This window comes from Vicia villosa, unplaced genomic scaffold (genome assembly GCF_029867415.1).
Source record: "Vicia villosa cultivar HV-30 ecotype Madison, WI unplaced genomic scaffold, Vvil1.0 ctg.002339F_1_1, whole genome shotgun sequence".
NCBI classification, from domain to species: domain Eukaryota; kingdom Viridiplantae; phylum Streptophyta; class Magnoliopsida; order Fabales; family Fabaceae; genus Vicia; species Vicia villosa.
The window spans coordinates 103,704-115,066 of record NW_026705899.1 but is presented as its reverse complement, the minus strand read 5'-3'; the positions used below and the strand labels follow the sequence as shown (position 1 = coordinate 115,066).

Genomic DNA, 11,363 nt, shown 5'->3' with positions numbered 1-11,363 from the left:
GTAATACGGTGAACTGACTTTATCGAAATGTCGCGGTTAAGCATGAGTCGCCACCGACTTTTATTTTATCCAATTGGGAAGGGCTAAAAGAACAGGAAAAGACCTTTTTAAAAGAGATTGAGTTCGGGGGTAAGTTATACAAAGGGAAGGTGTAAGGCACCCTTTGCATCCATGGTTTTCCATGGGCTCTTAATTGCTTTGCTCGTTTTTTGTTTTTAGAAATATAGAAGAAAAGAATGGGGACTTTAGCTCGTAAATGAGCGTAGCCCTTTTGAAGGATTATGAGAAAGAATATGAAAAACATTTTAGAGCAAGGCAAAGCAATTAAGGGCAATTACCTTATAGTTTTTGAAAAAGGGTTCTTTTAGCCTTTCAGAGTGAAATGGTCTATCCTTTCCATAAGAGGGCAGGAAGCTTTTCATTTGGAGGTTGAAGGGTCATCGCTTTATCGTTCACCATAAGACTGATCCATGCCATAGAGAGGCAGGTAGTCTAAGGGAAGGATCAGAATAGCCTTTCGTTTAGGCAACTAGAGGATACCTCAGCCTTTTCGTAGGCAACTTCCGAGGGTCGAGATCATGTGTATCGAAGGCAGCATCATTAGGGACCATGATCTTAATCGAGGCAACATGGCTGAGGTATCCTCGTATTCGAGGGACTGGCTATTCTGCAAAAGAAACACAAGGCAACAAGGCAAGAGGCAACAGGCAACAGAGAGGTTTACCCAAAAGTGTGCGTGTGTGCACCAATCACGTGATCATATTTAATTATATTATCTTATAATTAGGTGATTCTAGATTCGATTCAAAGTTATCACTCCCTAGAATTACTAACCACGCAGTTTATTATAAACAGTAATAATGGGGGAAGGGAAATTGCAACCAGCGGAGGAGAGGGGAATTGAAACCAGCGGGATAAAATAAAACAAACAGGTTTGAAACAAGTAATAATTTAATTGAGATTAGGGTTTAGGGTTACCGATACTCGACGCTTTGGCAATTGACAAACCCTGAAAGGCGGGAAAAAATGGCGAGCAAAAAACAGGGTGAGTGTATAATCGATTCGGAGGCGAACATTGTTAACCCTAATAAAAACAAAAGATAAAGAAATTAAGAATAAATACATAAAAGTGCACTTAGCTTTGCATTTTGAATTTGATCTGACATGGTTGGCGGTCGGAGGAAAGCCTCATGGTTAACCCTGAAAATAGCAAGGCAGAAAAGGTGAATGTATGCACAGTTCAAAAGAGGTCTAAAAGGTAAACCCTAAAAATAAAGGAAACAAAATAGGCTTTGAAATTTAAATAAATACTTAGCTTTGGATTTTGAAGGCGCGTAGTCGGAAGGCATCTGGAAAATCAACCCTGAAAGGCACGGAAAAAGAAATATTCAGTGTAGGGTTAATTCTCACAAACCCTAATTAGGATTCAAACTGAGTATAATGGTAAGTTGATTTAATTAATTATTGGTCTCGCGACCTAATTAATTAAATCGGAGTAAGAAGATTAAATCGAGTATAAAAATAATTCTTAGGAATTTTTTTGGAATTAAAATATAATAAATATGGATTTTTAAAGATTTTAATAATTAAATTAATCTAAATAACTATTTTATTTATTTTAAGGAAAATATTATAAATAATACATATAGTAAATATTATATATATATATATATATATATATATAAACAAAATAATAAATATTAGTATGTTTATATAAAAATTTTATATAGTCTATATGTAAAAAACAATTTTTATTTGAAAAAAAACAACATATATATATATATTAAAACAAAATAAAGAGGCTGTGTAATAAAAAATTAAAAAAAATTAGAAAATACTTATCTTTTGATTCAGTATGGTGCGCGTGTGCAGTCCACCATGCGCCTGGAGGCTGAGATTCGTTGGATTGACTGGCGAAACGGATGAACGACAAGGATGATGAGGGAACACCATAACGTGTGTTTCATAACGCATTGGATCCATCTGGAAACCAAGACACGCGCGCGTAAAGAGGATTCGAATGGGCCAATCATTCGACGACACGTCGTCGTCTTCTCCTTTCAAAATCTGCAACAGGCTCTTTTACACCGCTTTTTGCAGGAAAGCTGTAAAAGAGCAAACTTTCTACACCTGCGAAAATAACGAACAGGCCCAAACATGCAAAGAAATTTTCGCGAGAGTCTCATTGTGTTCGTATGATTCTCGCGAACCTGGTTATGGCATCAATTTGGTCAAAAAAACACCTGTATCCAAAAGCCCTAAAAAGCTTTGAAAAACCCTATTATGGCATCTCATTCAGAACAGCATAATAACACGAATAACTTTCCAGAATCCATTAACACATCACATAAAACACATATATGCGAACAAAAACAGTTAATGATGCATGAATGAGAGTAATCGAGCAGTTTTAAGATTGTACAAATCGTGATGAATTGGGACTGATTCTGGTCGTTTGGCTCGCGTGTAACGATTGGAAAAGCTTCAATGAACACTATTGGATCTATTGGGATGCGCAAGAACCTCTGAATCGGCCTTCAATTCAGAATTGGAGTTTGAGTTTTCTTTGACTTTTGCAATTCGGTTTTAGGGTTCTTCAGAGCAAAAAATCGTGAACCCTTGCATCTACCCTTGCTCACTACTTATATTGGTGTGAAATAGGTCAACAAATTTGGGATGAATCTCTTTAAATCTTTACTTGAGGTTTTTGAGAAATTTGATTTGTAAAACCTTCTAAAATAGGCCAATTTCAATCCAATCTCTTTCAATTCTATTTTGCACGAAAATATATAGTTTAGGAGATATTATTGATAATTGATTATGATTGAAATCAAAAAGAAATCCAATCTTTTCAATTTTCTTCAAATATTTATTAAATATATGTTTTTAAATGAATAAAAATTCAAATAAAAACAAATATTCAATATATTTTCGTGGCTTTAAGATTTTGGGCTCTAGGAGACTTGAGGATCAAGATTGGATAAAAAGAACTTGGGCCCATTTGCAAGAATATTCATTTTGAAGCCTTTTTAGTTCACATTTTCTCTTCAAATTTGTCCAACTTTGACAAGGTCTTTCTCTCACAATTTTTGAGTTATGGAAGTGTTCTAGGACTTTTTAGAAACCTTAGAGAGTCCTCTAACCATTGTCCTTGATCTCATATCAAAATAATTTCCCATGCTCCTTGTGTGTCCCTTTAAAAAAAGTGACTTTTTGTTGACTTTTGAAAAGGACCTATAATGTTTTGGTCCATATCTCTCAAATGAAGCTTTTCTAGACTTGGCATGTGAGAGACAAATTTGTAGAGAATTCAATTTCCTTCAAAATGAGCTTTGGATGGGAAATTTATGATGTTCCATGTGAGAGTTATGGCTGGTCAAAGTTCAGTTGACTTTCTCCTATACAAACCCTAATTTAGAAACTTTTTGATTTGTTGATTTTTGATCTTTCCTTGATGAACCATGATCAATTCTTGATCAAATGGTGAATGATACTTCAATATGAGTGACAAAAAATCAAGAGTTTTCACTTTACTTTAACTACAGTTGACCTTTAGGTTAACTTAGTCGACAGTTGACTTTCTGAACAATTGAGTGACCAATTCTTTGAGCTGAGACTTGATACTTGTCATAGAGGTAATGTGAGATATATCGAGCCATATGAGATGCCTTGGAGCCATTGATTCTCTGACTTTCCTTTGAATAAGCCAAACCCTAATTCTCTGATCTTTGCTTAGGAGATTGTATCTTGAAGCTTTGTATTTTGATTTGAATTTGAATAGGAGAAAATGTATGGGGAAATTTCGGGGTATGACACTTACTTACAAGCTAAAGTCTTATTTCATTTCTAAACATTTTCAAACATTTCAAAGTGAGCTAAGTAATTAAGAGCCCATGGAAAACCATGGATGCAAAGGGGGTGCCTTACACCCTCCCTTTGTATAAATTACCCTCCGAACTCAAATTTTCTTTAAAGGTTTTTTTCTGTTCTTTTAGCCTTTCTTTAATTTGGATAAAATAAAAGTCAGTGGCGACTCTTGCTTACCGCGACATTTCAAAAAAGTCAGTTCACCGTATTACACATATATTCCATAAAAACACCAGGTGCATTAGTAACTCCAAACGACATTAGCGAATACTCGTAATGACCATACCTTGTTCTAAATGTTGTCTTCTAAACATCGTCCTCCTTCACCCCAATTTGATGATATCCTGACCTCAAACCAATCTTACTAAATACACATGCTCCAAGCAGCTGATCCATCAAATCATCAATCCTCGACAATGGATACTGATTCTTGATAGTAACCTTGTTTAATTATCGGTAATCTGCACACAGTCTCATAGAACCCTCTTTCTTCTTTACCAACAACACAGGCGCACCCCATGGAGAAACACTCGGACGAATGAATTTACTTTCAAGCAATTTCTCCAATTGTTTCTTTAGTTCAGCTAACTCAGACAAGACATACGATATGGTGCCATCGACACAGGACTAGTTCCCGGAACCAATTCAATAGCAAACTCTATCTCTCTTTCCGGCGGTAACTCGTTCACATCCTTTGGAAAAACTTCTAGATAGTCACATACTACTGGTAGTTCACTACTCACTGCCTTCCCATTAAGTTCATCAACGCAAACAACATAAACATTGTTGCACCATCTTCAACGGCCTCATTCACTTGTCTAGCAGTCATAGTCATATCGTCAGCATTAATACCCTCAAGAAACAACACCGTCTTAGAAAAACAGTTGATATGAACGCGGTTGAATTCCAACCAGTTCATTCCTATGATTATATCAAGTCGTTTCAATGGAAGACACACTAAGTCCATTCTAAATTCCCTACCAAAAATATCGACCGGACAATTCAAGCAAGTAGATGAAGTAGTTATTGAACCCGACGCAGGAGTGTCAATAACCATACTTCCATCAGTCTCTTAGCACATTCCAAAGAAATAAAAGAGTGAGTCGCTCCAGTATCTATAATTGCAACTAAAGGTGTGCCATGAATGTAACACGTACCTTTAATCAATCGATCTTCCGGAGTGGTTTCTGATCCAGTCAAAGCAAAAACCTTTCCTCCAGATTGGTTCTTCTTTGGCTTTGTACACTGTGGGCTAATGTGACCTTCTTCACCACAGTTGTAGTAAGTCACAACCTTCTTCTTACAATCAGCAGCAATATGGCCCACTTTATCACAATTGAAACATTTCTTCTGATCAAGCTTGCATTCATGCTTACAGTGTCCAATCTTGCCACAGTTGTAGCATCTGACAAAAGGACTGGAGTCTCTCCCACTAGGCTTCTTCCAATCAACAGCTTTACCTCTACCATATGGCTTACATCTATCCATATGCTTCTTACCCTTTCTGTCAACCAACTTGTGAGAGTGAGATGACTTCATCTTGATATTATCTTCCTCAAATATCCTGCTACAATCAACCAAATCAGCAAACCGTCGAATCCTCTAATATCTGATACCTTGCTTGATTTCATTATGAAGGCCATTCTCGAATTTGATGCATTTTGAAAATTCACCAGCCTCATCATTGTTGTAATGAGTGTAGTATTTGGCCAGTTCAACGAACTTGGAAGCATATTTTGGAACTGTCATATTGCATTGCTTCAGCTCCATGAACTCAATCTCTTTCCTTCCCTGAACATCCTCAGGAAAGTATTTCCTCAGAAGTTCCCTCTTGAACACAACCCAAGTGATTGATATTCCATCAGTATCCAGCTCAGTCTTGGTAGCAATCAACCAGTCGTCAGCTTCCTCAAATAACATGTGAGTACCATACCTCACCTTCAAATTCTCAGCACAATCAATCACTCTGAAAATCTTCTCGATTTCCTTCAGCCACTTCTGAGCACCTTCAGGGTCGTGAGTGCCTTTGAACAACGGAGGATTGTTCCTTTGAAATTCTGCCAACTGTCGGTTCGCACCAATTCCAACACCAATGACATTTCCTCCCAGCACGCCAGCAATCATCCCCTAAGCCTCAGCAATTGCATCATCGTTTCTTCCACCTCTTCCAGCCATTGCTCTGCTTAAATCACAAACAATTTAGTCAGAACAAAAGTATCGATAAGGTAACTCGTACTAGTCGTATACACAGGGAAGACTGACACTAAGACTCTAGTCACAACGACCGACTATGCTCTTATACCATTATTGTAACACCTTTCTAAACCCCGCGGAAATTAAATAAATAATTCAGAGTAACATGAAACAAGAGTGCCACAATTAAAATTTAAAAACAAACAACATACGTCATTGGTCATGCATTCACTGAGGAAATTCATCATAAATCGTAACATCTCATGTTAACACAACGGAAAATCAAATCATACGGATAAGCTTAACATTATTGAAACTATATCCCGTAAAACTCAAATTAAAACAAATAGAGTCATAAAATTATAAATTCAAAACTCGCATTCCCCAGTGTTACAATATCAGAGCATGACACCTGACGCTATACTAAACACACTGACTTATGAGCTAATCCTCACCAAGTCGAAGCCGCTATCCTCAATCTGAAAATGACAACATGTAAGGGTGAGTTTCATTCACAATTAAAAAATATTATCTCATCATAAACAATAACATATCATAGTTATATTATTCACCCACTTGTATTATATTTCAGATAAAACACCATCACACAAACAACACATCATCAAACCATAACACTGAAACACATTCAATCATGTTATGAAAATCATGCATATGAACGAGCTGACGTTATGCATGTGGTACCAATATCATCGATGGGAATAACCCACTGATCGATGCAACATCATCAAGATACGGCCCTGCCAGCACAAATTCCACACAATGGGAATTATGCCCTTCACTGATCCACAACACTCATCTGGATACAGCCTTCAGCAAATGATTAAGAATGAATGCAAACATATATAACATACTTATACCATCGTCAAATCAACGAGCAACATCATCTCTTACTCAAACCATCATCATCATCCTTATCATCATCAAAGCATGTTGATATATATATATATATATTAAAATCATTCAAATACGATTAGACCGTCAACCAAAACAAAGATTATTTCATAAGGTTCACCATACTCGAAACGACACTCAAAACAGGCCAACGGTTCAAAAGTTACGCATCATCAAACTTTCAAAAATCACAAAGCGGGAAAATTTTGCACAACGCCGTATCGTGCGCGTATAACCAGAGGCTGATTTCCATTGAAAAACCCCTCATACGCGTGTCACACCACTCATACGCGTACCACCCCCTTCTCATACGCGTATCATACGCGTATTAGCAGAAGAGTGTGTTTTGGACGGGACCTGGCAGCGTACCATTCGCGTACGGCCCCTAGGATGCCCCTCATACGCGTATCATATGCAAACCACCAGTGATTACAAAAACCTACAATCGTACCAGTTCGTCTTCCACTCGTTCTTCACCATTACAACCTGCAATTTTAGATCTAAAATAGAACTTTTACTAATTTTAACTTATAGGATTCATTCCACTTCAACAATCTATCATCCTATATTAGCTTTACCCATTAAAAACCTAATTTCTACTCAATTAGTTAGGGATTCATATTCATAGATTCAATTTCATGGATGAACACAACAACACATCAACAAAACACCATATTCATACCATAACCTAAATTCGCACACAATTTTGCACAGAATTCAACATAGGTAACATCAATTATATGATCCTATTCAAAATCATCCTAAACCTCAATCTAACATATAATCCAATAGACCTAAATAATACCTCTAATCAACATTATCATCTTTAATACGATAAGAGATACTAACCAGAAGAATCCCCCCTTACCTTAGTCAAGAATTCTTGATTGGTCCACTTCCTCTTCTGTTCCTCTTTCACGTTCTTCGAGTTCTCAACTTTCAGCTCTTTTCACGTTCTATCGTTTCATTTCCAAGTTACTTATTTTTATGAAAAATAACTTTTAATTAGAAGGAGGCTTTACTAACATAACACCCCCTTCCTTACAAATGTCACACATAGCCCAATGCCATAAACCAATATTTTCCAAATTAATTCACAAAATAGAACATAATTCTAATTATTAATTTAAATTCCAATTAAATTAAAAATTAAAATATACGGGTGTTACACTTCTTAATAAAGCAGATGTTCTCCTATTCTAAGTACATATGTTTACGACACACTGACTAGAAGTCACTTCTGGTGCCTAAACAATCTATCAGAAGTCTCCTAAGATATAACACAATACGAGCAACAACTTTATGTGTTTTACAAATAATTACAAGACATAATAAATATTCTTGTAGTCTTCTTTTCTTCAACTTCTGGATGAGATCTTCTTCTTTTGAAAGCAGATTAAGAGCAATAGCTCTTGTATTGATTGCTTCTTTCAGTTTGGTCTTTTCTTGTCTGAGTAAGGAGATTTGAGCTTCAGCTCTTTGAAAGTAATTGCTTCTTGCAAGACCATCTTCTTTTCTTCTTCATAAGCAGATATGGAGCAACAGCTCTCATGTTGATTGCTTCTTGTGGGTAGATCTTCATCTTCTTCTTGAATACTGATCATGAAGCTTGTTATAGCTGATAACACATTTAATGATCATAAATAAACATGAAACACTATCGAGCAACAACTCAGTGTATTCAGTTTATCTAGTCATTCAATATGATCAATATGATGATAGATCAAGTATTTGTGGATTTTTTATAACTCCTTTGGAGTGTACTGTAGAGTATGCAGAATCTTCTTTTTCAATCTTTTTGATTTTCTTCTCATAGGCTTATGATGTGTATTTCAACATAACTGTTTCTTTATACACTATGTGTGTGTTTTCTCTAATGGAGCAGCTTAATTGATCTTATGCTTATATTCTTGCTCATGTTGTTTCACTCTCATTTTCTCTTCACTTGTACTCTGACGCACACCTTCAAGTTTGAAGTTTGCTCTTTATATATAGCTTTGATGTACTACCGTTGGAACACAGCCGTTGAAATTTGTTTGAAGATTGCGTTGAATATTTGTCTCGATTGGATCAGGAATTGCATGTGTTCACGGCCGAATCTTATCTGTCGCATGATGATGACAGTTGGTAGCGTGTTTCCTTGGTTAAAGTTGTTTTTCTAACACGCTGCATGTGGGTTGCTTCTTCAATCAACCTTGGGAGTTGTTACTTTTAATTGTTGCAACCGTTTTGCTAATGATGATGTTTTTAACGGCTTTCCTCTTGATTCTGAACTTTTGCTTTTTGTAAGTTGAGATTGTATTTTCTTTACTGGTTCACATATGACTTTTTTTGCTTTTTGTATGTCACTGTGTTACACCTTTAGAACTTCTGATCATCTATTCATGTGATCTTATTATTGTAACGAGACTTCATGTATCTTGATATTTTTGTTTAGTTCCTTGAAGCTTGTTTGAGTTTCTTTCTGATGATGTGGTTGTCTGATGCTGTGCTTGTCTGAGCTTCTTTCTGATGCTGTCGTATAAGACTTATAGCATAATATCTGCACAATTAATGAAAGAATTAGTAGTAAAATTGTTACTAACAAAATATATGCTTGTTATTATCAAAACCAGATTCTGAACACAGATTCTCATTCTTGTTCTAACAGATGAGCCCATGGTTGAGTTGGGTAAGGACATAGAGGCATGGCCTAAGGAGCTTGCATCAACGCCCACCAAGGAGGTTGATTCCACTGCTGCTGACTCCACTATTATCCACCACCGGTCTTACTACCACAGCAGTGGTTGCTTCGTCCTCCACTAGCTTGGTAGTTATCACCGTTGGCGTTATTTTTATTACGATATTTGGTATTATTGTTTTGATATGGTGTTTGGAAAGAGGAACCAACATCAGAAGAATAATTATTAGCAACAAGGGAAGTTGAACCAGAATCTTGCTTTGCTCGCTCCAAAAGTGTAGTCTCTTCCAATGCGAGTTTGGATCGAGCAATAGCAAAGGTAGGTAAGGTCTTCTTGTTCTGCATCACGGTGAAAAATTTTGAATATTGTTTTGTCAAGCCTTGAAGCATTTTCAGAACCATACTATGATCAGTGACTGGAGTCCCGACAATGGCTAGTTGATCGGCAAGACTTTTAAGACGATTACAATAAGCATTTTTCGTTGAAAAGTCAATAAGGTTTGTGTTGGTAAATTCCTTATTAAGGTAAATAGCCCTTGAATTTTTATTGTCTTGAAAAGTATCAGCAACAGTTTTCCAAGCATGTTCAGCCGATTCATCGTCAATGAGAATGGAGGTGAGGATGTCGGTAGAGATCGTGGCGTAAATCCACTACAAGACCACTACATCAAGCCGCTTCCAAAGAGCGAGATCGTCGGCTTTGGTCTTCTCATATGCAGCTTTCTCATCTGCATCCGTAGGAAGGATGATATGTTCAATCATGTCATGGACTCACGCTTGAACTTTGAATAATGCCAACCAAGAGTGGTACTGCCCAGATTCTAAATCCAATGTAATTGGAAAAAGAGATTTAACATTGCTTATAGATAAGGCAAGATGGAATTTTTTTAGTTTCAGACATAGTTTTTACATTAGATGATGGTGTTGGAGACATGGTTAAGTAGAAGAGCATTGCGGAAGCAAGAGAAAGGAAAGAGTGAGGACTCATGATACCATAAAAGAGTATAATTCCTTGATCTTTATATTCCATGATCAATCAGTATATATACAAGAATTCCTAGTTGTCACAATGAATGTCTAACAGAATGCTCATCTCAAGGCTATATCTAAGGTAACTAATAATATATGGTCAATACCAAATAATAATCATTAATATATAATCAATAGTAAATCAAAAGTAATAATGATTATTGCATATTCTATCATTATTCTATGTACAAAAGCATGGACTGTTCAAATTGTCTATTACTACACCTGCAACTGTTTCCATCTTCATTGCAAACAAAAGTAACACAAAATGCACTTTGAGACACCATCATATCACTACTAGCATTCCATCTCAATTAAGATTCAATCACCTACATGGACTGACTTCAGTAAACTCTTTTCTTTGGCGATTTACGTATGGTGCTCGAATTGCCACACATACTCCTCTACATGCAATTGCCACAACAAATATATACATAACTAAAGAACTAATTTGTCTAGGTTCCCAATTCTTAACATTCTGGTACAAGAATAAACTTTAATTTTTTTTAGTTCACATTCAAAAAAATGCATAACAATAACAAAACTAACTGAAGTCGGTTATATGAATAAGCAAACAACCCACTTCTGCCAAACATTCAATCATTTATATAACATAGCACATCTTTCGATCTAAAATTTTTGCAAGACACAAACGGTTCTAAGATAGAAAATACATAAATTC

At 36.2% G+C, this 11,363-nt stretch overlaps 2 protein-coding genes across 2 annotated transcripts; both read right to left on the bottom strand.

Annotated features, from left to right (window-relative positions):
• Window positions 1-2,029: 2,029 nt before the first annotated feature.
• LOC131638594 (uncharacterized) lies at window positions 2,030-5,787 on the bottom strand. The gene is made up of 3 exons (XM_058909163.1): window positions 5,484-5,787; window positions 4,472-4,609; window positions 2,030-2,130 (listed from the first exon to the last, which is right to left on the bottom strand). Exons 1-3 carry the CDS (start codon window positions 5,785-5,787, stop codon window positions 2,030-2,032), a joined length of 543 nt encoding a protein of 180 aa, XP_058765146.1.
• A 3,937-nt stretch (window positions 5,788-9,724) lies between these two features.
• LOC131638593 (uncharacterized) lies at window positions 9,725-10,414 on the bottom strand. Its single transcript, XM_058909162.1, has 2 exons — window positions 10,308-10,414; window positions 9,725-10,187 (listed from the first exon to the last, which is right to left on the bottom strand). Exons 1-2 carry the CDS (start codon window positions 10,412-10,414, stop codon window positions 9,725-9,727), a joined length of 570 nt encoding a protein of 189 aa, XP_058765145.1.
• Between the last annotated feature and the right edge of the window lie 949 nt (window positions 10,415-11,363).

Bases quoted from the DNA above. Each gene is read 5' to 3' on its own strand.
- LOC131638593 (XM_058909162.1), bottom strand. From the start codon at position 10,414: ATGATTGAACATATCATCCTTCCTACGGATGCAGATGAGAAAGCTGCA. The intron at 10,188-10,307 runs GTAGTGGATTTA...TAAAAATTCAAG, and splicing joins CGGCTTGATGTAGTGGTCTT to GGCTATTTACCTTAATAAGG.
- LOC131638594 (XM_058909163.1), bottom strand. From the start codon at position 5,787: ATGTTATTTGAGGAAGCTGACGACTGGTTGATTGCTACCAAGACTGAG. The intron at 4,610-5,483 runs GTATCAGATATT...ATGGGAAGGCAG, and splicing joins TCATAATGAAATCAAGCAAG to TGAGTAGTGAACTACCAGTA. The intron at 2,131-4,471 runs GTATGTCTTGTC...TTATTTTCGCAG, and splicing joins TGTGTCGATGGCACCATATC to GTGTAGAAAGTTTGCTCTTT.